General features: G+C 48.2%; 1 protein-coding gene across 3 annotated transcripts; it reads left to right on the top strand.

Moving 5' to 3' along the window:
* Nucleotides 1-28: 28 nt before the first annotated feature.
* SLC29A2 (solute carrier family 29 member 2) lies at nucleotides 29-27,984 on the top strand. Of its 3 annotated transcripts, none has more exons than XM_083716315.1 (13): nucleotides 29-144; nucleotides 6,719-6,818; nucleotides 11,142-11,223; nucleotides 13,005-13,192; nucleotides 14,234-14,373; nucleotides 15,858-15,992; nucleotides 17,754-17,851; nucleotides 19,369-19,453; nucleotides 20,360-20,538; nucleotides 20,671-20,776; nucleotides 22,016-22,101; nucleotides 23,292-23,491; nucleotides 24,387-27,984. In XM_083716315.1, the coding sequence occupies exons 2-13, from the start codon at nucleotides 6,790-6,792 to the stop codon at nucleotides 24,496-24,498; spliced, it is 1,440 nt and encodes a 479-aa protein (XP_083572441.1). In that variant the 5' UTR covers nucleotides 29-144; nucleotides 6,719-6,789; the 3' UTR covers nucleotides 24,499-27,984. The 3 variants fall into 3 exon arrangements, with proteins under 3 accessions (XP_083572441.1, XP_083572439.1, XP_083572440.1); XM_083716313.1 differs by lacking the exon at nucleotides 29-144 and adding an exon at nucleotides 2,417-2,957 and having other exon boundaries at nucleotides 6,713-6,818; XM_083716314.1 differs by lacking the exon at nucleotides 29-144 and adding an exon at nucleotides 5,529-5,673 and having other exon boundaries at nucleotides 6,713-6,818.
* The last annotated feature ends 14 nt before the right edge of the window (nucleotides 27,985-27,998 follow it).

Here is a 27,998-nt window from a genome sequence, read left to right on the forward strand (position 1 = left end):
CTCGAGAAGAACAGAAGAACTTCCCTTTCTCACTCACAGCAGCTGTGGCTGTGGCATGCAGAGCGCCATTACCAAGGAAGCATGGCGAACGGTGAGATACATTGCTTTGTTTAGCCTTGCCTTCCAGAGGTGACTGAAAAGTAAGTGTGTAAACAACCTCATTTCAGCTTGTTTTAAATTGTACGACTTGTTTCGTAATTGCATAGTTCCGTTCTCCTGCAGTAGCAATAATAATAATAATAATAATAATAATAATAATAATAATAATAATATATTATTTGTACCCTGCCCATCTGGCTGGGTTTCCTCAGCCACTCTGGGCGGCTTCCCACAGAGACCAAAAATACACTAAAATGTCACACAACTTCCCTGAACAGGGCTGCCTTAAGTTGTCTTCTGAATGTCAGGTAGTTGTTTATCGCTTTGACATCTGATGGGAGGGTGTTCCACAGGGCGGGCACCACTACCGAGAAGGCCCTCTGCCTGGTTCCCTGTAGCTTTGCTTCTCACAATGAGGGTACCACCAGAAGGCCCTCGGCGCTGGACCTCAGCGTCCAGGCAGAAGGATGGGGGTGGAGACGCTCCTTCAGGTCTACTGGGCCGAGGCCATTTAGGGCTTTAAAGGTCAGCACCAACACTCTGAATTGTGCTCAGAAACGTACTGGGAGCCAATGTAGGTCTTTCAAGACCAGTGTTATGTGGTCTCAGCAGCAAAAACTGGAGCTAAGCCTGGCTACCTGCAACTGAAACAACCGCAGACTCTTTCCATGCTTATACCCTGCTCCGTTTCCTTCTCCTTCCTCTGTTCCTTCCTGCGCGCCAGACTTCTGATTGTAAGATCCTCAGGGCAGAGGCCACCTGCACTGGCCGCACTGATAGCATGCCCAGAGGGGACCAGGATGGCGTGAGTGGTTCTGGGAACCAAGTCCTATAAGGAGTGGTTAAAAGAGCAGGGCATGTTTAGCCTGAGGGAGAATAAGTGAATAACCCCGGAAGAGCCTGATGGCTGGATCTAGTCCAGCATCCTGTTCTCACGGTGGCCAACCAGACACCCTTGTGGGGAAACCTAAAAGGAGGACCCCAGCAGCACAACAGCAATTCTCCGCCCCTGTGAGTCCCAGCAACCGGCATTTCCTCAAAGAATCCTGGGAACTGTAGTGCACCCCATCACTTTCCAGCACCTTAGCAAACTATGGTTCCCAGGATTCTTGGAGCAGGGTAGGTTTAAATGCATAGTGTGTTCACAGTCATAGGGTTCCCCCCCCCCCGAACTGTCGAAATGGTAAGTAGCAACCAAGATCTCAGCAGCGGAAAGGCCAGGGCAGGGGTCAGTGCAATGAGGGGCTCAGATGCAAAGCCTCCTATGAACATATTAATATTACAGTGTGATGCAAAAGACTCATCAAGGGGTGAGGAGAGGGAAAGGATGGCGAGTTCCAGCCTGTTCTCCATAAGAAAGTAGGCTTGCAGTATCCAGGGCCGTCTCACCCATGAGGCAAGGTGAGGTGATTGCCTCAGGCGGCAGGATTCGCAAGGGCAGCAGATCCTGATGTAGCTCTTTCTCTCCCCCACCCCTTTGTTCCTGGTGTAGAACTTCCTTCACCCCTTCTTCCATGGCAGGGAGGGTGCGTGTGCCATTTTGGGGTCTGCCTCAGATGCCAAAATGTATTGAGCTGGCCCTGGTAGGATCAACTCTAAAAGCCCACAGAGCTCCCCCATCCAGTTTCCCATAGATGCCACTGAGAAGCCCAGAAACAGGGTGTGAGGGCAACAGCGCTCTGTCCATCGTCTGTCTCCACAGGCCTTTAAGGGAAGAGTGCGGCTGGACACGGAAGTTCCATTTGGATTTCCTACGGGAATCCATGCTCTAGTAACATTGGGCTTAGACTGCTGTAATGCACTCCACGGAGGGCTGCCCTTGAGGGCTGCCCAGAACCTTCAGCTATTTTGGAACACGCCCACCAGAGTGCTGACATTTGCGTGGACTTGTATGACACCAATTCTCAATGACAAAAGACCACGGTTTGGCACACAAATCATTCTGATTCAACTTGTGAATTGCGATGTCAACATTTAGGTTTCTTAAAAGTTTCAATTTCGGGCCCATCCAGATTTTCCTTTGCCATTTTAAAATTAGCTTTTATTAAAGCTTTTCTCGTGTCGCAAAACAACCAAATAAACAAGGGAAAGGACATATGGCATCTCCATTTTCAATTCATAGTCTTCTCTTTTTTACAGTTTGCCACCCATTCCGTCAAGTAAAGTGCTGATTCTCTGAGCTTTGAGAAACGGCATTGAAGATCTGAAATAAAAGTAAAATATTGCCTGGAACAGATAAGATGCAACAAAAGCGAATCTGTATAAAAACTGCGCTCCTCAAAATTCAGCGCTGCGACCCAGATAGGCAGCTGCCGGTTGGCCTAATTGCTAGCCCTGCCGGTGACAACTGGAACGGCCCATTTCCCCCAGAGATCCCCTTTGCTCCGTCGGCCGCCTCATCCCCCCATTTCCCCCCCTTGGTCTCTCCCTGCCGGTCGGCTCCGCCGGCCATTCTCAGGGTGCCGGCGGACAGGCAGACCGAGAGAGGGGTGGGGAGAGGCGGCCTCTTTCCCAGGCGCGCTCCTGTACGCAGACTCCGAGGCCGGCTCCTCCCTGACCCTGCAAGGGCGACGGCGGCAGAGAGGCTCTCCTGTCTCGCCGGCATCTCCAGCCTCATGGAGGCGAGGCCGGGCAGTACCGGCAGCGGCGGCAGCAAGCAGCGCCGCCCCCGGGGGCTGGAGCTCCGCAGAGGCAGGTGAGCCTCGGCGCCCCTTGCAGCGCCCAGCCCGCAGCGGCCCCGAGCGCCGCGAAGAGGTCCGGGGGTGCAGGAACGGGAGGAAGGATGCCCGAGCGTGCTCCCATGATCCGAAGCGAAGTGACTCTGTATTGCATAGGAATATGACCCTTCCGAACTCAAGGTAGGGCCTCTGGAAGAGGATGGCTTAAGAAGAAGATTTCGAGGGCCTGGGGGTGGGGGAGACGAAAACAGGTGCAGGGGCTCAAGCCTAGCTTCTTTTTAAAAAATGCCTTTTCTAGAGATCAGTCAGAGACCGGGGGGGGGGGGGACATTTTCAACATCAGGGTGCAGTTTTAGAGCAAACAAGCACACAGGACTTTATCGTGGTCCGTGTAGCTCTGTACTGTTTACACTGACTGGCAGCAGCTGTCCAAGGTTTCAGGTGGGGGGACATTCCTAGCCCAGCCTGGAGATGCTGTGGATTGGAGGGGGGGGCAATCTGCTTGCAAGGCAGATGCTCTACTACTAAGTGACTAGCAAGAAGCAGCTGTGCCCCTGAACTTGTGCAGAGCGCCTTCCCTTGCCTGTATCTTTCCTACGCCTGGGATGGGAGGGGGAAGATTGCCAGGTGTTGAACCTGTTTTTCAAAACTGACCCTTCCAAACTTTCTCTCTGGGCCACCAGAGGTTATTTGGTGGAATCCCAGGCACCAGAAACCACAGGAAGGAGAGGGCTCTTGTGTTCGAATCCTGCTTGCAGGTTTCCTGTAAGTACTTGGCTGAACCCTGTGAGAGCAGGATGCTGGACTAGATGGGCCAGCAGGCTCTTCTCATGTTATTATGGTCTTTTGACCCCTGAACTATATGAGCCGGTTCATAAGAAGAGCCTGGCTGCTGCATTAGTCCACACTTCCAACAATCAGTGGCGTAGCGTGGGTTGTCAGCACCCGGGGCAAGGCAAGTAATTTGCGCCCCCTAACCCATGGATATGCGCCCCCTAACCCATGAATTTGCGCCCCCTAACCCCCAGATGTTGCGCCTGGTGCGGCCGGCCCCCCTGTACCCCCCACGCTACGCCACTGCCAACAATGGACATTCAGAGGCACACTGCACAGTGTTGGTAGAACATAGCCATTGTGGCTCATGCCCATTGATAGCTCTGTCCTCCAAGAATTTGGGGAATACTCTTAAAGCTCCCCAAGGCGTAGGAGGGCAGCATTCTCTTCTAAGCAACCACCTCATCTCAGCCAAAAACTACAGGGAGACTCCTGACCTAGATCAAGCCTGGCTGACTCTTTGCATCTCCCCCTTGGTTAGACAGAACTAGGATCTTTCCTTTCAAGAACTTACTTCCTGCAATAAACGTAGCTTTCTTATTGCCCCAAAATCAGAGTCCTGGTGTGATTATGTGCAAGGTAAAGAGTGATGCCTCAGCTGGGCTCCTGTATTCTGTTTGACTTCCTAGTGCTTTAACTGCCCAATGCCGACAGATGCTAAACCAGAACAGGAGAATAAACTTGTAGAAAACAAAGGCAAAAAGGCAGACCAAAAAAAATGGCTTGATTTTATTTCATATGCTATAAAAAAGCACAAATTTTGACCTCCTGTGACCTGTGGACAATTATTGACAGATACATTTATTTGGTGCTTGATATGTGGTGGAATTAACTTTTTTCTTTTCTTTCTTGGACATATTTCTGAGACTGTTCCAGGGGGAGGAGAAAATATTATTTGTTTCCTTTGTTCCTTGCCTTGTATTACCTGTGAAAGATAAACGAACACTTAATAAAAAAAAAAAAACTGCAGAGGGGGTGGAATTTGAGAGGAGGAGGGTAACCAGAGGCCATTGTCAACAAAAGCAGTGGCAAGGGTGAAAACCTCCCATGGCCTTTGACCAGGCCTTTGCAAATTCCTGATTGGGCAATCCCAAATGTTGTTCGAAGTGTATAATGTGGTGACTAACAGACCTTACCTGAGCAGTCGGCTGAAGTTTTTGGAGGGGGTGATAGCAATGTGAGTAGGCTGTGTGTGTGTGTGTGTGTGTGTGTGTGTGTGTGTGTAAAAACAACAATTCCCTTGATATCTTTTCCCAAGGTGAATTCCAGTCTGTGCATCTGGATTTAAGAGGTTATGCTTATTCCGTTTACTTCCTTATTTTTCTTGTTGCAAAATAACCAGGAATTTACATTGACTCTTTAACGCCTATTTGGGGCTTGAAGTTTTGGAAGGAAGAACCAGATTATTCTGTTTCGTACTGGATTGTTTGTTGTTGCTTTTTTTTAAAAAAAGCAAGTTAAAATGTATACATAGGTTTTTGGCTAAGATGACCCCTACTGTAGAAATATGTCTATAATGTATCTATTTAAGTTGTTTTAAAATCAGGAAAAAACCAGGTAAAACTAGCATGCAAATAACAATTATTATTATTTATTAAATTACAATCACAAATGTCCAGCATTAGATATAATAATAACCCAGCTTTCCCTAACCTGGGTGCCTTCCAGATGTTTTAGACTACAGCTCCCATCAGCCCCAGCGATCACACTTTTGCTGGCTGGGTCTGATGGGTGTTGTAGTCCATTAGGTCTGGAAAACACCACCTTGGCAAATGCTGTAATGGCAAATTCCCTTCCATTTTACACACTTCCACACTAGTGCTTAAATTCTTTGCCCCGCAAGCCCAGGCACTGAGGAGGGGCAGGGTCCAACTCTGCACATTCTCAGAGACACTCTCGCCTTTGTCATTGCTACACATTTTGCAGGGCTTATCCTGGTATTCAGAACAGACCTGAGGCCTTGGAACATAAGACGAGCCCTGAAGTTGGGTCGGGCCAAAGGCCTATGCAGTTTTCCAGGATGCCTGTTTGGGCCTGAACTAGGACCGATTCAGCGCTGTGGGTCAGTTGTCTTTCCTCCTTTGTCAATCTTTGAATGCTTTGTGTCCATCCCTGCAGAGTGTGAAGCAGTAATAAAGAGGAGAGTGTCTCTGAGCATGTGCAAGAGTAAGACCCTGCCTCTCCCTTCTGTTTTGTGGCTTGAGGACACTCTTGGCCTCCATTTGAGTTGTTGAAGGCGTGGGCAGGATAACGGTTGTAGGGCTTCATCTGACTCAGCCTTAGAGCCATAGCTCAGTGGGTTAGAGAGTAGTGCTGATATGGCTAAGGTTGCAGGTTCGATCCTTAATGTGGGACAGCTGCATATTCCTGCATTGCAGGGGGCTGGTCTTGGACACCTTCCAACTCAACAGTTATATGATCAAGGCAGAATATAGGAAGTAGTAACAGAAAAAGAGTGCCTCTGGGAGCATACAGAGTGCATTTCTCTCATTAGGGAATCTCAGGCCCAAGGGCTAAATGTGACCCTGCAGCCTTCCCTATTGGGTCTTTCAAATTCATGGCCCTCACTGGCCTCGACTGTGTTTGCTTGTCTGCAAAATGTCCTTGAACTCTGAGAATGCCTCTTCTGAGCCTGGATGGAGGACAGAGAGGGGTGTGCACAGAAGGGTAAAATTCACATTTGTTGCTTTGAACACTTTTGCCTCTGGCCCTGCCAACTGCTGGCATGTCGCCATTGGGCTGGAAAAGACCTCTGCAGCAGTGAGCGGCTGCATCTGATCCACACATGTCACGAGAGCAGGGAAGCGGGCATCTCAGCCATTCCCTGGGACCACTGGTCTGGGGATCTTTCTCTTACGGGGTGAGGCAGGGTCCTGTCAACCCTTGGGGTGCTTTATTGTGCTTTTTTTTTGCACAGATCTGGGGTGTGCAGTTCCTCCTGCCTTTCATTGCTTTTTCAAATCCCCTCTTTGAAAGCTGGAGTTCTCAGAACCTCCCGAACGCTTGAGATGGGCATAATCTGAGTTTATTAGTGTTTTCGTCCTTCGTGGATGGAAGCAGAGTTTTCCCTTCTGTTACGACTTTTTCCAATTCCCTTTCAGGTGCAGCTGTGCTTTGACAGGGGCCAGACTCCTGCCACTGTTCCTGCCTCCCGCTTAGGGGGTGTAACTGGTTCCCGATGGCTTCTCAGGAGACCCCCAAGGACTCGTAAGTATCAAAGCCCCGTGAGATTTGACTTGGGGAGAATATACTTTGAAAAGAGCCGAGATAATAAGCACCTTAACCCTCAGAACCATTTGCAGAGACTGCAACATGAGAATAATACCTGGGATGCCTTAGAGCACATTGCTTCCTGAGCCTTTTGGGTAGGGATTTTGTAACATACACAAGAGTCCCGAACATGACACCCCCTCATGGATGAGTTACTATTTTTCATGTTAGAGGGTGGTTTATTTATTTGTTGTTGAGTTAAACAGAATCCCTTCTCAAGCAGAGGTTGCTCATGGGCCTGTGGGGTGTAGTCGAGTGTGGTGGGCCGGAGTGGGGAGAGCTCTGGGTTCAAAATCCATGAAGCTTTTCTTTGGCCCATCATGGCTTAAAAGTAAAGGGACCCCTGACCATTAGGTCCAGTCGTGACTGACTCTGGAGTTGCAGCACTCATCGCGTTTTATTGGCCGAGGGAGCCGGCGTACAGCTTCCGGGTCATGTGGCCAGCATGACTAAGCCGCTTCTGGCAAATCAGAGCAGCGCACGGAAGCGCCGTTTACCTTCCCACCAGAGCGGTACCTATTTATCACTTGCACTTTGACATGCTTTCGAACTGCTAGGTTGGCAGGAGCAGGGACCGAGCAACGGGAGCTCACCCCGTCACGGGGATTCGAACCGCTAACCTTCCGATCGGCAAGTCCTAGGCTCTGTGATTTAACCCACAACTCCACCTGCGTCGCTCATCATGGCTTACAAGGAGGATAAAATGGGATGATCTCATGAGCTTCTTAGGGGATTTGTAGGCTACAAAGGTGGTAAAAAAAACACCTGAGTGTCTGACTAGGACCTGAGAAACCAGGGTTCAAATCCCCACTTGGCCACAAAGCTCACTGGGTGACCCTGGGTCAATCATTTCCTCTCAGCCTAACCTACCTCACAGGGTTGTTGTGGGGATTTAATAAGGAGGAGGAGAACAATGTACATGACCTTGAACTCCCTGGAGAAAAAAGGTGGGATATAAATGCAATAAAAAATAATAAATTTGCCCGTGTTTGCAGAACTGCAATGAACCTTAGAATCGCAGTTGGAAGCAGAGTCATACAAATCATAGTTGGAAGCAGAGCCTACACAACACAAAGCACTGTTGCTGTGTGTGTGTGTATTGTTTTATTACCTTATATTTTGGAAATGTACATCCAGGTTTTTTTTCCTTTAAATTTTTTGGGGGCCCCCAAGAGAGTGGGGCCCTAAGCTATAGCTTGTTTAGCTTATACGTAAATCTGGAACTGTTCATATGCCACCCACCTGACCGGATTGCTCCAGCCACTCTGGGTGGCTCTCAACAAAATATTAACAACACAATTTCATTATACAGTACTCAGAGTATAGCCGTTGAAATGAATGGACCTAAGTCAGTCATGCCCACTGATTTCAAACAGGGTCCCTCTAGATGTTGCTTTTATTGCACATTCATGATGGTATCGGTGCAGGGAGACACTTTTCAGTACTGATTGCACCTGCCAGCATGGGCCAGCGTTCAGGAAGGATGGGATTTAAAGCCCAGAGATATTTGGAGGGCTGCAGGTCCACCCCCCCCCACTCCTGGACGAATGCAATGAATCTGTGATGCATTCCACCAGAATCTGCCCAGTGGCGTGGATGGGGAAGGGTGGAGCGGGACCAAAGGGGCGGAAGAATGAAAATCTGCAAACCTCAATTAGGAACGGTTGAGGGAGTTGCAGTGGCGTAGCGTGGGGGTGCAGGGGGGGCTGGCTGCACCGGGCGCAACCTCGGGGGGGGGGGCGTGCTCGCACTCGCAGGTCTCTGCCCGAGTGCTAAAATCCATGGGTTAGGGGGCGCAAATTACTTGCCTTGCCCCGGGTGCTGACAACCCACGCTACGCCACTGGGGAGTTGGGTAGGTTTAGCTTGGAGGTGAGGAGACTGAGAGCTGATACAATAACCATCTTCAAATATCTGGAGGATGTTGCCACATGGAAGACAGAGCAAGCTTGCTTTGAGCTGCTCTGGAGGGTAGGACTCAAATGACAAGCAAGGAGATTCCTGTTAAACATTAAGAAGAAATTTCTGAGGGTAAGAGCTGCTTGACAGCGGACGGTGGTGGCCTCTCCTTCATTGATGATTTTTAAGCAGAGGTTGGATGGCCACCTGTCAGGGATTCTTTAGCTGTGATTCCTGCATTGCAGGGGGTTGGACTAGATGAGGGGACCCTTCCAAACCAGTGCCAGATTTACATATAAGCTAAACAAGCTATAGCTTAGGGCCATACTCTCTTGGGGGCCCCAGAAAAAATTTAAAGGGAAAAAACCACTGGGTGTACATTTCCAAAATATAAGATAAAAAGCATATTTTGTTTTGTGCAAATGGCTTTAGATACCTATGAGGTCCTATAAATTACCATATAGCATATATTCAACACAAAAAACAGTGACAATTTGTTGTTGACAAAGGACAGCTGGAAATATAAAGGGCCCCATTACCTTCAGTAGCTTAGGGCCTCATCAAACCTAAATCCGGCCCTGCATATGAATAATAAAAAATCGTTATGAGTTAGTTAGTTAGTTAGTTGGATGCAGCCCGTTATTTCTGCTCTGCACATGACACAATTTTTTTCGTTAACTCCAAATTGGACCAGTTGTATAAGCCTCACCTCCCCAGTTGTTTTCAGTTACAAAATGCAGCTGCCTAGGTGTGCCTTCTTAGGTTTCCTTCTCTGCATACTCAGGTATGTGTTTGGGGAGGGAATGGAATGTTTCACACCTGGATTAGTCAAGTTGCATGAGTTAGGGTATAAGGATTAGAAGTGTTGAGTTTCCAGTTTTCTGGGCAGGTGCACAGATTTCCTTTAGGTACCCTGTTCCCCTCCCCAGTGCTGCCACAAGTGCACTGGCGACTTAAATCTTCCGCTTCCCTTCTTTCTTTTCTTTTTTTAAAAAAGCAGCAAACAAAGGAATCGGTTCCTCAAAACCTGCTTTTCCTGTCCAGAAATGAGCATGGGGGTGGGAACGCTTTCTTCTTGGTGCTGTGCTCTGTTTGTGTGCCTGGTGGGGGAGGGATAAGAAGATGGGGTGGTAAATAGATTGGCGGGGAGGAGGGCGGAAACCGCTACCAGGCAAGGCCTTGTCATGTAGACATGCCTTCGGTTTATTAGATTAAATCTGTCACTCTCTTTCTCTCTCTGCTTCAGATCCAGCCTTTGGTAACCTGGGGCGCTTAAGACACTTTGGACTACAGCTTCAGTCGGCCCCAGTAATAGGAGTTGTGGTCCAAAATTTGGGGAGGCAGGGGTGGGAGAAACTGTTAGTTTCCTTTCCCCATTTTGCTGATCTGGAGTTGAGCTCTCCACATTTCCGCCTCTGTTCTCATATTGGTGGTGGGAAGCCCTCGTGAAAATTCATGAGCGTATTTCTGTAGGCAGTTTTGCCTAACAAGAGACATTTTTGCAAAGCTGTTTCCCCTAACCTAATGCATTTGGGCATTATATTTAGATACGCACTTTAATGCACATTTGTATGCGCATTTCTGTACACATGGCTGAGGAACTGCGCTGCAAAATTGGGAAGATTGCAGATTTCAAAGTAAAGCTATATTTTGGTTCTTGTATTGTTCTAGAAACCCTAAAAGCAGGACCTAGCTACGTTTTACGGTAATCTTCCCCTTATCTCCCTCACCTAGTGCCACTTTGAGCCGTTGTAGGATACTCAATTTTGGTTAGGCCCAGCTGCCCAGCCCTACTCTGAGCACTGCGACCACAGTTACACAGTGTTCTCGTGGAGGGGATGTTACCGGCGGGCTTGGATTGTGGTATTTATGACCCACCTGCCTGGCCTGAATTGCTTTTGACTCCTTTTTGAGAGGGAGGCAACGTAGTACAGTGGTAGAATGCTTTCTCTGCTTACAGAAAGTCCCACGTTCAATTCCCACCATCTTCAGTTAAAAGGGATCAAGAGACAGGTGGCGGCTGCCTGAGACCATGGAGAGCTGTTGCCAGTCAGAGCAGGCAGTACTGAGCCTGATCTAGCCCTGATTTTTCAGAATCTTGAGGGCTAGAATCTTTATCACTCTTTTTTAAGCAGGACTATAGCTCAACGTTAAGACTGCTTGCTATGCAATCGGGGCACCTTCAGTTAGGAAGGATCAGGATCAGCAGGTAGTTGGTGATGGGGGAAGCCCCCCTTGCTGGCCGAGACACTGGAGAGCCGTTGCCAGCCAGAGCAGGCAATACTGCGCTAGATGGACGAGTGTCCTGATTTGCTCCCAGCTGCATCTGTTTAATGACTGCTTCTCCTCTCCAAACCCCCAGGTTCCATTGTGTGGGGATCATCTTCTTCCTCCTTGGCCTGGGAACTCTCCTGCCCTGGAACTTCTTCATCACAGCCATACCGGTGGGTCCTTTGCTTTAGGCACCTTCTTCTCTGGGCATCGGGGGTGGGGTGGGGGGTGGGACACATTTCCAGGGCTGAGCCCCAGGACAGGGTTGGGATATGAATACTGTAGATGCTCAGAGAGGATATCTTTATTAGATATTATCCTTCCTCCTTCACTTTTGAGAGTTCAGCAGAAGGCATCCATTTGCAGATTAACAAGGAAGTTTGGATAGGCTAGTTTTAGCCTTTTCAGTTTAAGTAATCCAAGATAAGGGACGCAGGTGGCGCTGTGGGTTAAAGCCTCAGCGCCTAGGACTTGCCGATCGAAAGGTCGGCGGTTCGAATCCCTGCGGCGGGGTGCGCTCCCGCTGCTCGGTCCCAGCGCCTGCCAACCTAGCAGTTCGAAAGCACCTCCGGGTGCAAGTAGATAAATAGGGACCGCTTACCAGCGGGAAGGTAAACGGCGTTTCCGTGTGCGGCTCTGGCTCGCCAGAGCAGCGATGTCACGCTGGCCACGTGACCCGGAAGTGTCTCCGGACAGCGCTGGCCCCTGGCCTCTTGAGTGAGATGGGCGCACAACCCCAGAGTCTGTCAAGACTGGCCCATACGGGCAGGGGTACCTTTACCTTTACCTTAATCCAAGATGCTTTAAGGCAGACTGCCTTCTCCCTTGTATTTCCCCCTATTCTATCCCTTAAAATAACAACCACATAAACAGTCTTGTAAAAGGTAAAAAAAAAAAAAAACCATTTACTCCCTCAGAATACTTTTTGAAGAGTTAACAGATACAGCAGCTTTGTCCGGGCAGGCTTAACATGGTAATTCTGTAACAAAGACATACTTAGGTCTAGCTTAGCAGATGTTCTTATGTTGCTGGCATGGTGGAAAGAGTAAGAGAGGGTGCCCAGGCAGAGTGGGAGCGTCTCTCACAGAAGCCTCTCTAGGAAACTGGAAGGAAAACTCTGTGAGTTTCATCTGTCGTGTGCCTATCTAGCAAAACATAAATTGACGTGGTTAAATATCCCATGTGCAGCTCACGCCAGGAATCATCGCCCTTGTTGCACACTCACTTCTTTCTATTTCTTGTTCTTCAAAATAAGAGGAAACTCTGAATCCAGCTCCACTCTAAGGCCGTTTCCCCAGAATGAATTAGGCTGCATCCCTGGATCCCCCTTAACCTGGGAGCAGGAACGGAAAGGATAGTCTCCGTTTCACACGGATGTGTTCATTCGCAAGGCCTTTCCATCCCATGCTGGCATCAGTCCGTAAATTGTTTGTTTAAAAAAACACCTGCACAAATATACAGATTGCTCTTTGCCTATCCAACCCTGCAGTCCCACCTCTGGAGGAGGAGGAACAGAGGAAATGGAAGCCCCATTGTGCCAGTGGCACGCAGTCATGGAGGCGGTTTGCGATGGCAGCATGGCTTCCTGTTGTTTGGTGCTTTGAGGAAACGGGTCGAGTTTTGGGCTTAGCTCACCATAGCCAGCCTGGAACTTCCATCGATTGAATAGCATGGCAAGCATGAGCAAGGTGCAGTGGAGCATGTGCAAAGTGTCCTTGCACCATGCCTCAATTAGCCTGCACGCATGTGGGTTGAGAGGGGAAGAGCTTTAATGGTCCAACAATGTGTGTTGTATTTTTATCCTGTGAACCACCCTGAGATCTTGCAATGAAAGTGGGTATATAAATATCTAATAAATAACAATGGTGTAGGGCGAGTCGGAGTCCCGGCCCCTCTCTTCCTGGGGAATTGAACACACAGACACTGTTCAAACAGAGTATAACCTTCTTTTCAGTATTTTCAGTCTCGGCTCATTGTGGGGAACTGCTCAGCTGGCCAGGAGGAGGATGGGAACTGGACAGGCCTGAGACTTGGACCCTCATCCCACTGCAGTGATGACTTTAACTTCAGCAACTGGCTGGCTCTTCTTTCCCAGCTGCCTCTGCTCCTCTTCACCCTTCTCAACTCCCTCCTCTACCAATGGTGAGCTAGCTTGCTTCTTGCTCCTCCATCTTGGCCCTGATCCCATGCCCAAGACGGGTGTTGCCCACCTCTGTCTCCACACTCTCCCAGTTCCCTTTCTGGGCGTGGGTGAAGCGTAATCTCCAGATTCCCAGCTTTCATTTAAAAGAAGGAAAAGCAAGTGTCTGTAGAACCTGAGACGTGAGGCAAAATGTACAGGCCTGCTTCCCCCTTCCACTGTTTGACTTGGCCCCCACCTATGTGTCCAAAGTGTTCTCTATAAACTGCGCTATAAGGGGTCAGTCACAACAAAGCCTTGAGTGTGCTTGCAACAGCCCTGTGAGGTAGGTCCGCTGTTGGTTCCATAATACATATGGAGAGTTGGGGCAGAGAGACCATAAACTTGCTTTGTTTTGAGGGCCACCACTCACTGGTAGAACATCTGCTTTGCATGCAGCAGGTTCAATCCCCAGCATCCCCAGGTAGGGCTGGGAGTGTCCTCCACTGAAACCCTGAAGAGCCACTGCCGGTCCGTTTAGACAATACTGAGCTAGGACCAACAGCCCGACTCTGTATAAGTCAGCTTCCTACTTAAATCAGCCCTTTATTCAGGACCATGTGGACCAGAAACCTACTTCCTTCTGAGACGAAGGGTCGTAGATCTGTGGTAGAGCCTCTGCTTGGCATGCAGGAGGTTCCCAGTTCAAATCCTGGCATCAGTGTTGAATCCCAGAATTGTATTGTTGGAGGGGACCCCAAGGGTCCTCTAGTCCAGGAATCTCAGCTAAAGCATCCATGATAGGTGGCCATCCAGCCTATGCTTAAAGAACTCCAGTGAAGGAGAGTCCACAACCTCCAGTGGCAGTCTGTTCCACTGCCAACGGCTCTTACGGTCAGGAAATTCTTCCTGATGTATAGCTGGAACCTCCTTTCTTGTAAGTTGAAGCCGTGGGTTCAATTCCCTTCCTTCCCTGCATCTCCTAGCTGCTCAGCCCCCTCCGACTCTTATCTAGGCAGCGCAACCTTTAAGCTTTCATCTTTCTCCTTTCCACCCTTGCAAAGCATTCCGGACAAAGTGCGAATCCTGAGCAGCCTGATCGGGATCCTGCTCCTCTTTGTGCTGACGGCCGTCTTGGTCAGGGTGGAGATGCCAGCCCAGAGTTTCTTCTCCATCACCATGGCAAGCGTCTGGTTCATTAACTGTGAGTTCTGCATGGCCTGGCTGTCCCTCTCAGAGCAATAACGCCATTGCCGTCTGCTCCCAAGGCCTGTGGCAGACCTGTAACCTCCAGGGTTTGAGTTTGGAGAAGAGAATGACCGAGAGCCAGTCTGGTGTAGCGGTTAGAGAGTCAGTCTAGGGCCAGGGAGACCCAGGTTCAAATCAGGCTTGGCCCCAAACCTTTTTGCCAGCTGCTGTCCCTCTGTCTGAACAGCCTCACAGGGTTGTTGTGTGGATAAAACAGGGGTGAGGAGAACCATGGATCTGTGGCTCTGAATTTCTGGGAGGAAAGGTGGAGCAGAAGTGTAATTTTAAAAGGCTGAGGGGAAGGGCCATCATGCTGAAGAGGGGAAAAGACTTGCTGGCTCAGACTGGATCTGATGTGCTTAAATTACAGGAAGGCAGGTTGAGGATTAGGACGGTAAGAACAGTTTAATAATCATAATTATAATCATAATTTATTACTTATGCTCCACCCATCCGACTGAGATGCCCCAGCCACTCTGGGCGGCTTCTAACAGAATATAAAAGAACACGACGAAACATCAGACGTTAAAAAGCTTCCTGATATAGGGCTGCCTTCAGATGTCTACAGAAAGTTGTATAATTGTTTATCTCTCTGGCACCTGATGGGAGGCCATTCCACAGGGAAGGTGCCACTACCGAGAAGGCCCTCTGCCTGGTTCCCTGTAACTGCACTTTTTGCACTTTTTGCCAGAAGGCCCTTGGCGCTGGACCTCAGTGTCTGGGCTGAATTATGAGGGTGGAGATACTCTATATCCTATACAGGGCCAAGGAGTGTCAATTTTATTCAGGCTAGTTTTCTACACACACCCCTCTTTATCCTCCATCCAGACAAGCAAGAGATTAAGGCCAGGCAAAAACACTTGAGGTGTGAATCAGGGCCAGTGAGGGGGTGTGGCTTGGGGAGAATGCTGAGGGCCAGATAGAACTGGAGGGCCGCATTTGAAACCCTCCCCTCCGAGACCTCAAGTTCTCCACCCCTGGACCAAACGGCCTACAAGTCTCCTTCTAACTCTGTCGTTCTAGGACTGCCATCTAAGAGAAGGTATCTGTTGTTGCTGCTGCTGCTGCTGCTGCTGTTCACCCGGCCTTTACCATACAGTCCTAATACAGGTGACAGCAGTTTAAAAATGCCAGTGTCAAAGGTCGTGGTAAAGAGGTGCATCTTGAGCCTATGACAGAAACTGTCTTCTGAAGATGCTGGACAAGGGAAAGAGGGAGGAAGTTGCACAGCTTCCTCTGGCTGTGAGGAATGATCTCCCCTCAGGGATTGTGGTTCTTAGTGCTTGCGAGAAAGGGGAAGGTTGCCCCTCCACAACCATGGTTTTAGTCCCAGTCCTGGGTGTGTGAGCTTATAAGGAAGTAAAATGCCACTAAGCATCTTGGCTGCTGACATTCTCGCCCCCCAAACTCCACCTTCTTTCTCTCCTCTCCTCTCACCAGCCTTCTGCGCCGTCTTGCAAGGCAGCCTCTTTGGGCAACTGGGATCCTTCCCTCAAAGCTACAGCACTCTCTTCCTGAGCGGCCAAGGAATGGCTGGGACTTTCGCAGCCACCGCCATGTTGCTCTCCATGGCCAGTGAGTATTGTGAGGAGGACAAGGAGTGTGTGGTCTGGAGAGCAAGTCCTCTGAGGGCCCGCTGGGAAAGTGCTGGGAAGGGGGGGGGCGGTTTGCATGGAGAAGAGAAGACCGAGGAGGCCAGGGGGGAAAGGAGAACCACCTTCAAATATCTGAAAGGAGTGTCGCGTGGAAAATGGCGACAACCTGTTCTCCGTTGCTGCAGAGGGTCAGTTTAGAACCAAACAGTGGAAATCGCAGGGGAGCAGATTTCTGCTGAACATTAAGACAGAGGTGAGGAATGTCCAGCCTGTCTGTGGGCCTTAATATGCCCCTACCTGTGGGGCAGGTAAAGACATGGACGGCTCAGGTTTACAGTTGACCACCAGGGCTTCAAAGTGCCCCGTAGGGTGCTTGCAAGCATCAACATTCAGCTGACCATTGGTCCTTTTCAGAGAGCAGCATGAGACACTCTGATGTCTGCCTCAGTTCTGTGCAAGCCCTAATGACCAGCTGAGCGTTGCTGCTTGCAGTGAGCCCCTGACGGTGCTTTGAAACCCAATAATCAGCTGATTTGTTGGAGCGTCAAAGGGTCACATGCTGCACTGGACCAAAAGCAGGTCATCTGATGTCGTTGTGGCATCAGGTGATAGACAGCTGGGCATCCCCACCTCTCCACCTGTCAAACTTGATCTACAGGGGTGGGGGAGAAAACAGTAAGAGGCACCCAGCCGTGCAGCAGGCTGCCTCAGGAAGTGGTGGGCCCCCTTTCAGGAGAGGCATTTTAATAACAGCAACTTCAGATTGCCTGCCTTTGGCTTATTAATGTGGAGCGCCCAGTTGGTCTGAGGCGGAGCTGCTTTGCTGCCCTCCAAAATACCACTTATATTTTATTTATCATCTATTACATTTATGTCCCACCTTTTATCTTCCAAGGATCTCAAGGGGGCTTAAATGCTTCTCCTCCTCCTCCTCCTCCTCCTCCTCAGTACGCCTCACCCTTCTGAGCCCACTTGCCTGTTCATTCCTTCCAAAAGCACACATGCATTCCTTAGGCCCAATGTGAAGTCCCCACTCCGCCCCCAACTGCCCCTTTCTCTGTAGGCTTCTCACTTCTTCATCTCTCTTCCCCACCTCTTTCTTCATTCAGGCCTTTGCCTCTTCCAGGAACAAGAAGAAAGGACCTCTGAGGTGCACCAAGTAATAATTCGTTGGTGTTTTGAATACAACCTGCATCGCGGGGGGGGGGAAACGCAGCAATGCTCTGTTTTTTTCTGTGCACTCTGCTGCAATGTGGCTGTGGCACCCCTTACCCACCCACTCCCCAGCTCAGTCTCATAGCTTGCCCAGCACTCCTGCCTTTAATTCCTCCTTCCTACTAACCCCTCTCCTGTCCCTCACCCCCTCCTATGTGAGAATTCCTTCCTCCTGCATACTGAGTTATCACTTCTCTTTCCAAAACTGCCCCCCACCCTTCTCCACGTTCTGTCTTGAGACATCTTCACCCCAAACATTTGTGAGCATTCCGTGATATGACAGAAGCTCGACTGGTGACTGGTAGAGGTTCGGAGGTGATAAGACAGTGTTTAACTGTGGGCTTGTTTGTTTGCATTTATGCCAAGATGAATAGCAGGGTTGTGGGGAAGGAATATGGTGCGAGTTCTAGCAACTTACTCCTCACCCTCACGGGCTGTGTCAAAGCCCTGTGAGTCCAGAAGGGTAGTCCAGAAAGCACTCTCCGTAGGCTGCCCATCCTCATCTCATTGTTCTCTGGATTTTCAGGTGGTGTGGATTCTCAGACCTCTGCTTTGAGCTATTTTGTCACCCCCTGCATTGGGACCCTGATCTCGATCATCTGCTATATCTTGCTGCCCCACAAGGTGAGACAAAGCCCTCTCTCCCACACCCTGGTTTTGCAAAATAAGAGGGAGCTCTTTCCATTGGGTTTGAGGAGGGAAGGAAGAGATTTGTGAGTGCTGGCATGGTCTAATCCACTTTAAAAGCCAACTAGGCTAAAGCGATGTGGACAATCATTATCTCTTCCCCCGCCCCCTGCACCATGTACACATCTCCTTATTTTCACCCCTTTTGTACAGCAGATAAACTGCTTTCTGGGCGCTTACAGACTGACGCGATCTTCGAGTGGGATTCATTCCCACATTCTGACAAATTCAGGTTGCACTATTAAAGTCAATTTGGCACTCCTGTGCAACGAACTCACTCCCCCCCCTAAAAATCTGGCTTCTTCTTTTTGCATTGCATTGCAATGCAATGCTGTCTACCCCCCCACACACACACACACACCACAAATTATAAATAAATTGCCAGCGTTCTCTAACCTCCCTGCAAACTTTATGCAAACAAATCTGGGTTGCCTGGAAGTGAAGTCTATGAACTTGCTGTAACTTTATTCTTCCCCCCACTGTTGGAGGCAGTATAGCAGGCCTCAGAATACCAGCTGCTGGGAATAACAAGTGGGGAGGTCCTGCTTGGGGGGCTTCCCATGGGCATCTGCTTAGCCACTGAGAAAACAGGATACTAGACTAGATGGGTCCCCCTTTGGCCTGATCCAAGAGGCTCATATTGTGTTCTCAGCCTTATCAGCTTACCTTGCAGAGGTGAGGGAAGGGGTGATGGAGGAATCTGATAACACCCTGCCATGGTGGTGGACGTGTAGGAAGATCAAAGTGTTTTGGGGCTTAATTTATGATGAGTTTTAAAAAATGCTTGGAATAACCTTTCTAAAAAGACCAGAGGCATTTCTGTTAAGTATTGTTGGCAGGGACATCCCGAATGCCTTTAGGGAGGTATTTTTATATGCAACGGCTGCAGCTCAGACTTTGGTGGCAAAGGAAGAAGGAGTCCCGTCAATAACGGATTGGCATAACAAGCTACAAGAATTTGCTGAAATGGCGCAGTTGACAAATAGCCTGAGAGGCAATTCAAAACAAAAATTTATGGAAAAGTGGGATAGATATAAGATATATGTTCAAAAATACAGTAAAGGTTCGCTATCTATGCTAGCATTTGATTGACATTGGAGAGAGACTGAGTTGGGAAATAAGACCAGGGGTACATGTTGATATAGGAATGTATTAGATAAAATGTAATGAAATATACAATAATAAGAGTACATTCATTTGTAAAAAAGGAATAGACAAAGGGATAGACAGGAAGTCCAAAGTGTTGGCACATATATGATTTTGGAATAGTTTTTTGTTCTTGTTTTCCTTTTAGTATATAAACTTCGTATACATGTTGAAAATTATAATATAATAAGTCTTGTGATGTAATATGGTAATGTTTACCGATGTAACATAAGAACTTTAATAAATAAATAAAACTAAACGAAAAACACCCTGCCATCTGCAACCATGGCTCCCTTTTTCCTCTGCAGGATTTTGCTCGCCACCACCTGCACAGGAGAGCCCAGGAAGAGCCAGAGTATGAGCTGGAGACCAAGACGGGGCTTCTTTCCCCAGGTAAGCAGCCCCCCAAGGAGTGGGTCAGCCAGGCTCCCCCCTTGAGAGTTCTTCCCAAATGGTGGAACCAATTCGCAAATTTAATAATGGAGATTGTAGGGCAGGGTGGGGAAACATTTGGCCCTCCAGAGGCTGTTAGAGTCCCAACTCCCAGCAGCCCCAGCCAGCAAGACCAGGGATTAGGGATGATGGGAACTGTAGTCTAGCAACCTCTAGGCCAGGCTTCCTCAAGCTCAGCCCTCCAGATGTTTTGAGATTCCAGCTCCCATCATTCCTGACCACTGGTCCTGCTAGCTAGGGATCATGGGAGCTGCAGGCCAAAAACATCTGGAGGGCCGAGGTTGAGGAAGCCTGATCTAAAGAGCTACACGTTGGCCATCCCAAGTGTGCAGTTAAGTCTCCCTCTACCTGGCTGGCATCTAGACAGTTTAACTTCTTCGTAAACCGCTTTCAGGGTTTTGTTTTGGTTTTTTTTAATAATCAATCGGTCTATAAACGTTACAAAGTAAATAAATTAATTGCAGGTTTTTTTTAAAAAAAACCCCTCAAAGCTCAAATGATATTATTATTACTATTATTATTATTACTATTATTATTATTAATAATTAAAGGTACATGGCAACCCAACAATGGAATTCCTGATGTAGTCATAAAAAACACCCCTCACTCAATACTAAAAAAACCTCAAAATATAATAATATTGTAATTATTAGTCGGAAATGGAAGCAATTAATTCTGGGTTTTCAGTGTTCGGGTTCCAAATCGTTAGGCTTCCGAGATACTCGAAAACTGAAGTTCTACTGTGTGTGTGTGTGTGTGTGTGTCTCAGAGTAGAAGGCGATTAGAGTCTGTAGGTCACCTGACTCTGCCATGTGCTGATTGGCTCCTTTTCTGTCCCGCCCCCAGAGGATGGCCTTGGCCCCGTGCCGGGTGCCACCCAAGGAGGAGAACCGCTGAGCTTGAGCAATGGGATTGCCATCGCCCTGGAGCAAGAAGACTCAAAATGCCCCCTGGAGATTATGAATGGGAGCAATGGGGCAGGCCTGCCTCCGCCGAAACCGTCAGTCCTAGGTGTGCTCAGGAAGGTAGGGACTGTGGCCGGAGGGGTGAAATAACGGGAAACGTCAAGACTAGGATGGGTGGGGGAATAGGGTGCTGGTTTTGCCAGCACCCAACTTGCTCACATTGCTCTCTCTTCCTCTTCCTCCCGGTTATAGATTTGGCAGATGGCCCTCTGCATCGTCATGGTCTTCTCCATCACTCTGTCTGTGTTTCCCGCCATCACTGCCAGCGTCGCCAGCACGTCAGAGAATGAAACCTGGAGTGAGTAATGGGGGGATCCAATGGGGGCTGGGGGTGGAGGGATGAGGAGGGCCGGTCCCAGCTGGCTAGAGGCAGTTGAGAGCTGGAGCCCCACAGAAAGGCCCACGGAGCTCAGTGGTATAGCTACCTTGCAGGTAGTAAGCCCCAGGCTCAGAAGTCCCCAGTAGCACTGCCAGGGAGGGCTTGGAGAGACCCTTGTCTGAGGCCCTAGAGAGACACTGCTGTTTCAAAACAGACAGCAAGACTCGGCCTTCTTGGTAGTGGTGCCCGCCCTGTGGAACGCCCTCCCATCAGATGTCAAGGAAACTAACAACTATCCGACTTTTAGAAGACATCTGGAGGCATCTGTTTAGGGAAGTTTTTAATGTTTGAAGTTTTAGTCTGCTTTTAAGGTTTTGTGGCTGGTGAAACCCAGCCAGATGGGCGGGGTAGAAATAAATTATTATTATTATTATTATTATTATTATTATTATTATTATTATTACTAAGGCAATTGCTTACCATCCTAGAAAGATGGCTGAGGCTCAGGGATGAAGCACTTACAGTGGTACCTCGGGTTAAGAACTTAATTTGTTCCAGAGGTCCGTTCTTAACCTGAAACTGTTCTTAACCTGAAGCACCACTTTAGCTAATAGGGCCTCCAGCTGCCGCCACACCGCCAGAGCACGATTTCTGTTCTTATCTTATCCTGAAGCAAAGTTCTTAACCCGAGGTACTATTTCTGGGTTAGCAGAGTCTGTAACCTGAAGCGTCTGTAACCTGAAGTGTCTGTAACCTGAGGTACCACTGTACTTTGCTTGCAGAAGGGTTCCAACATCTCTAGTTAAAAAAGGATTGTGTAGGAATTTTCTCTGCCTCAGTCCCCAGAGAGCCACTGCCAGCCAAGAGTAGACAATATTGGGCTAGGCCAGTGGTTCTCAAAGGGTGTGGCAGGAGAGGCTGGCAAGTGTGGAGGGAAGTATCAAGGACACCTGGGCTTTGTTCACACCTGGCATATGAGAACTTCAGTTTTATTTATATTTAAAGAAGATTTGTGTACCACTTAATTGACAAAAAACCCTCTAAGCAGTTTACTGAAATGGTATAAAACATTCGTAAGGAAAATCCCAATTAAACCAAACTTTTTTAAAGTAGTAGATATAAAACGTAAGCAAAACCAGATTTTTCAAAGCAAATCTAATTACAGGTTAGTGTTGCATTCATCTCCCTCCTATTTCTCTGTCTTTTTCTTATGCCTAGGGAAGTTCTTCACTCCTGTCTGCTGTTTTCTTCTGTTCAACGTCATGGACTGGCTGGGCCGCAGCGCTACCTCCTATTTCCTCTGGGTAAGTATGAGTGTCTGAAGTGGGATTGGCTCCACGCTGTCCAAAAACAGTGTGACTATTATGACTATCTCTAGATGAACTCCAGAGAGGCAGCAGTGTTAACCTCCCATAACAAAAGCAAATAAGGCATGTGGCACCTACAAGACTTTGATTTCAAGGAAAGCTTTTGTGGGCTTGAGCCACTAGGCTCAGGAAGCCTTATCTCACACTTGGGAGATTGTTATAGCAGGTGGAGACCACATGTGGTCCACCAGGTCTCTCTGCCCGGTCCTTGGGACTCTCCCAAGTGTTTTTGCTTGGACAGGAGGCATCCTTGAACTTTTGTAATGACTCTTCCTAGCCTGGATGGAGGATGGAGTTGAGCATGCATAGAAACTTGCCTAGTGTACAAAGGTAAAAATTCGGTTTGTTGCTCCTCCCTCTTTTGCATTTGGCCCTGCCTGCAACTGGCATGTGGCCCTCAAATGGTTGCCCAGACGGGAATATGCAGCCCTTGGCGTGAAAAAAGTTCCTCGCTCATTACATAGGAGTATGCTTGAATCCTAAGATCTTCTGCTCTTTTTGAGGCCAGGCAGGTTTTATTTACCATACTTACCATGTATAAGACTATATTTTTTCCTAATTTTTTGAAGTTTAAAATAAGGGGTTCTCTTATACATGGATAGTGCATAGTACATTTTTTAAATTTTGAGCCCCCCAAAATAGGGGGTGTCTTATTCATGGGGGCACGTTATACAGTGGTACCTCTAGTTGCGAACAGGATCCGTTCCAGAGGCCTGTTCGCAAAATGAAAATAGTGCAACCCGCAGTGGCTCATCTGCGCATGCATGGGTTGCGATTCGCCACTTCTGCGCATGCACGTGATGTCGTTTTGCGCTTCTGCGCATGCGCGAGCGGCGAAACCCGGAAGTAACCTGAAAGAACGTAACATGAGGTATGACTGTACACGGAAAAATACAGTACTTGGAAATCTTTTTTTAAAAAAAGATCAAGATGTTCTTATGAAGTTAAAATAATGATCCAGAACGAATTATGAAATAGTCTAAATAAAAAGAAAGAGAAAGTAAGAAAACTCGGGTAGGTGGGTGGGTATGGAGGTTCACAGCCACCACATCTTAAAACGAGACCTTTGGACGTTTATTAGGAAATAGGGTAATGAAGCAGAGAACGCTGCTTTTTGCTCTCCCCAGCCAGAGAAGCATCTTCGCCTGCTCCCTGCAGTGGTGGGGCTCCGCCTGCTGCTCGTCCCACTCCTGCTTCTGTGCAATGTCCCCCAGCGGGAATACCTGCCCATGCTCTTCCGCCAGGATGCCTGGTTCGTCCTCTTCATGGTCGTCTTCTCCCTCTCCAATGGCTACTTCGTCTCCCTCACCATGTGCCTGGCCCCAAAGTGAGTGTCCTCTGAGCGACGTCGCTCCTTCTGAAACATGCAGAAGCAGCATTATGAATGGTGTGTGTGTGTGTGTGTGTGTGTGTGCGCGCGCGTGCAAGAGTGGATTGCTCGTTCCCTTTATTTATTTTGCATTGAGACATTGGCACCGTGTTGGCAGCCCCTGGTCTGCACTAACCAGCAGTGGCTCTCCAAGGTTTCAGACAAGGAAAGTCCTGCCAAGCCCTACCTGGCAAAGCCAGGGGTTGAACCAGGGACCTTCTCCATGCAAGGCTCCCTGAGCCACCACCATTGTGCTCCTCTTAGGCCACACCACACACTTAAAGCACTCTCTTATACCACTTTAATAGCCAATGAGACCTGGGAATTGTAGTTTATACAGGGTGCAAGGGGTTGGACTAGATGACCCTCGGGTCCCTTCCAACTCTATGATTCTATGTAGCAGTGACCCACACATTTTGGCACCCTCTGAATGGCAGAAGCATCCCAACGTGCACTGTGAGTGTTCTGCGTCGGACATAAAGCTTAAGACACTTTTGTGATCTTCTTTGAGAGCAAAGGAATTGAAATTGAGTTTTTAAAAAAATGTATTTAAAGGCCGTTCATAATTGGAAGCTGTAAACTGTAGCTTCCATGTGCATAAATCCAGCCCTGGTTTCCTCTCTGGTTTGGGCAAAGAGGAAGGGCCTTTCCCACAGGTGTAGCCAGGATTTAGGTTATAGGGGGGCAGGCTTTATTATGGGGTGGCAGAACCAAGTTATCTGAGATGCAGTTGGTCAGTTAGTTGTTTTTATTTATTTACTTGATTTGGGGGGCAATTACCTCACCCCTTGGCTTCACCCATGGCCTTTTCTGCCAGATTATAAAGTGTCTTCTTCTCTGTTTCCGCCCCCAGGCAGGTGCAACCACACGAGAGCGAATTGGCGGGAGCCATCATGACCTTTTTCCTGGCGTTGGGTCTCTCTTGTGGAGCTGGGCTGTCCTTCATCCTCAAGGCCTTGCTCTGATGTCCAGGACTTGCTGGACCTCGGCAACAGCAAAGCATCTGCCTTGAAGACTTGAGGAGAGGCTGGTTGCCCTTCTCTCCCTCCCAGGTGTGCCCTCTGTGTAGCAGCTAATATCCTTCTGGGTAGCAAAATGGGCTTCTGCCACCATCTTGCAACAAAGGGAACTGCTCTTTTTGGTTTTTCTTTCCTGTATATGCAGAAGTTCACGTTCACTCAGCTACCCTTTTAAATCCCCAGGAGCCTGGATGTATTTTTTTTTTAAAGACGCTTGGACTTTTCTGAAAGATTACTGGATTTTTACCAAGCCAAGGGAAGGCTGCGGTACGGTGGGGCCATTTGCAAGCCCCCTTCGTACGCCCTGGAGGTGGAGGAGCCGCTCTGCCTCTCTCACTTGTGCCTGGCTGAGGACGCACAACAAAGGGGGATTTTGCAATATCCTCACACGTACTCTTGCTCTCCCTTTGCTTTCAACTTGAGGAAGTATTGTTGCATAACACACATTTGCTCTACGGAACATCCTCCTGGAGGGTGACGGTAGGTAAAGAAGGGAGAAGTCTGTATCCAGTCCATTAATGGGGTTGGGTTTGTTGCTTCCATCTCAAATTAACCATATAGGGCAAGCTTTCTGCTCTCCCCCCACCCACCCACTGCCCAGTTTATGGTTTGGTTTTCTCAGCTTGCATTGCTTCAAACTCATCTGCTAAAACTTGTTCTCGTCCGATAAAGAGGTCCACAAGATGTCAGATACTGCTTTCCAGAGGGGTCCATCCTCCAGCCTCCCCAACCAGGTGTTCCCCATATGTTTTGGGACAAACAGCCCCAACCATCACTTCCTGTAGCCCTAGCCATGTGGAAGACTGGTGGTGGAGGCTCTGCAAAAAGAGGCATAGGAGTGGTGAGAAATAATATCATGTGTAGCCTCTTTAAACTAGTCAGATTTGACATCTGACCAAGCTTCTCTTCAGGCCAAAGGAGCCTCATTTAGGCTGGCAGGGCTAAGCTCAAAGCAGGGTTAGGCCCCCGCTGTTCAGCCTGAAGCAGCTGCTTTCCTAAGCTAGCCTGTTTCCCTCCAGTATGTAATGGAGGACACTGCCAGTGTTTTGTTTTTGTTTTTTCGTTTTTTTTACGTATTTAGTGTTGAGGTAAGATCCAGAGATGCTGGGGACTGAACCTGGGACCTCTCGCATGTAAGGTGGGTGTTCTTTCACCGAGTGACAAGTATTGGCCACCGACTTGGACAACTTTGAAAGGGAATTAGACAAATTCATAGAAGAGTATAACTTATAAGGTGATCAATAGCTACTAGTCATGGTGGTGATAGGATACCTCCAGGATTTCAGCCAGCATCTCTTCTGGCTGATCCTCACCTGCACGCACCTGAGCTGCTCTGTTTCCATCTTCCACCATTACAGCTGGAAATGCATTTAGTTTCTTCTTGCAGAGCTTGCTCAGGACTTCCGCACAGTAACTAGATGGGGCCCTTTGGTCCAAAAATTCATTGGAGACCTTCCAGAAATTTGAACATAAGAAGAGAACTCTATAGCTGGATCAGGCCAGTGGTCTGTCTCTTCCAGGATCTTGGACTCACAGTGGCCAACCAGATGTCCCAATGGGGAGTCAGACCTCTTTGTACGGAATCTCTTTACAATGAGCCACCCTAATATACAATCCAAACCTTTAACTCACAGAGGCATTTAACGTGTGCCATTTTACAGAACACATACACCGTCGTCCTCAGTTGCAGCATGGATGCAGCTGTGGAAGCCATGTCCAATTTTGCGGCAGACTGGAAGCTTGAATTATTATTTTTTTATGGGGAAGGGCTAGCAGAATTCTCAGGTGTCCTGGTTTTAAAACTGAAAGGGGCAGCTCTGTATGGGAAGGGCTGGACGTCCCCTCGTCATGGAGCATGGTCTAGAAAACTGTGGTTCTGTCCCACAAACCCTGTTCAACCTCCTCGGCTTTCCAGTAGGACACCCCTCCCAGGCCACCTTCTTCTGGCCATGTGATGCTTGAGAGAGGCTTGCTTTGTGTATGACATGCTAAGAGTGATGAGATTAAAAAGGAAGTACATCTGGAGAAAAGGAGATAACGATGAGCCACGGCCCATCAGAATTTTGAGGTTTCAAAGTACTGGAATTCGGGTGAGGGTTTTATTTCGTTTTTAAAGGGAAGGAAATGCAAGTCTAAACCTCCTGCACTTGCTCAGCAGTGGCAAATGCTTCTCTGAAAGGAATAAGGGGACGGGTTGCTGGGAGTAGAAGAGAAGTGAGGAAACCTCCTGATGTAGTTAGACTTGAACCCCCACCAGCCCCAGCAAACATTCGTCTGGGAGGATGGGATCCAGAAACATCTGGGGGGCCCCACAGAGTCCCTGCTCCTGGACTAATACGTTAAATTATCATTTGCCTACTGGTATGGCTGGGAAATTTGGCCAAAGGAGGGGGCACAGGGGGGATGAAAATCTGCCAAAGGTTCTACAAACATCTAAGAACAGGGGAGCAGTGGCATGTGGCAGAGGGCCTCCCGTCTAAATGTACCTGATCCAATAGCTCCCATGGAATACCCTCAGCTATTAAACACAGTCTAAGGGCTCTAGGTGTCCTTTTTATTATGCACTTATGATTGGTGCTTATGACGGTATCAGGGCAGTTATGTGCAATCCCGCTTTCAGGGTGCCTGCAAAAGTTTCAGAATGGACATACAGATTCGTTTCTCATCAGCACGTGTCCCATAGCTTCTTGATGAAATCCTGTAACTTTTCATACTACAGATGTTCCAGGATGTTTTTCACCCCACTTTTGCTGCGCTATATAGCACAAGAGTGCCCTTCCCGACATCAGTCAAGGGGTAACATTGAGGAAGCGTAGCAGAATACCCAATAAAGTGAAATGATGTGGGGACAGCCTAGAATAAATCCACCATGAATGCACAACTATTGCGTCAGTGATATGTTGCGGAATGTATCTGCAAAAAGGGCCAGATATTGCCTTATAGGATTGTGGAATTGTAGAGTTAGAAGGGACCTAAAATGTCATCTAATCCAACCCCCTGCACTGCAGGAAAAAGCAAGACACAACGATGGTTTATTCACTGTGATCTGATTGCAATATTCATTGTGGTACATTTGAATGGTTTCAGTCTTGTTGCCTATTTAAGCAATATATATTTAAGTGTGTTTCATTGTAAACAGAGACTTGCTCTCAATACTTACTGGCATTATAACTAACTTTATTAAGGAACAAAGGGCAATGGGAAAATTGTGTTTATTTTTAACAACTCAATTTATTTTATGGTTTGTGGGAAGGACATTTTATCAGATCCTGTGTGTGATTGTTTTAAATGAATTCAAAGCTCAAACATTTTTATTTTTTAAAGAATATTTTTGCTGCATGTACAATGTTGAACTATTGCCATCCCTGGAGGGATTCTGCTTTGTTTATCATTCCCCCACCCCCAATAAAGCTTTTTTTAATTAAAAAAAAATGATTGCCTGGAAT

The sequence above is a fragment of the Podarcis gaigeae genome (assembly GCF_964106915.1).
Source record: "Podarcis gaigeae genome assembly, chromosome: 16".
Classification (NCBI taxonomy): domain Eukaryota; kingdom Metazoa; phylum Chordata; class Lepidosauria; order Squamata; family Lacertidae; genus Podarcis; species Podarcis gaigeae.

Coding starts and splice junctions, on each gene's coding strand:
- SLC29A2 (XM_083716315.1), top strand. CDS start 6,790: ATGGCTTCTCAGGAGACCCCCAAGGACTC. Junction 13,193..14,233: donor AACTCCCTCCTCTACCAATG/GTGAGCTAGCTT, acceptor ACCCTTGCAAAG/CATTCCGGACAAAGTGCGAA. Junction 17,852..19,368: donor ATATCTTGCTGCCCCACAAG/GTGAGACAAAGC, acceptor TTTCCTCTGCAG/GATTTTGCTCGCCACCACCT.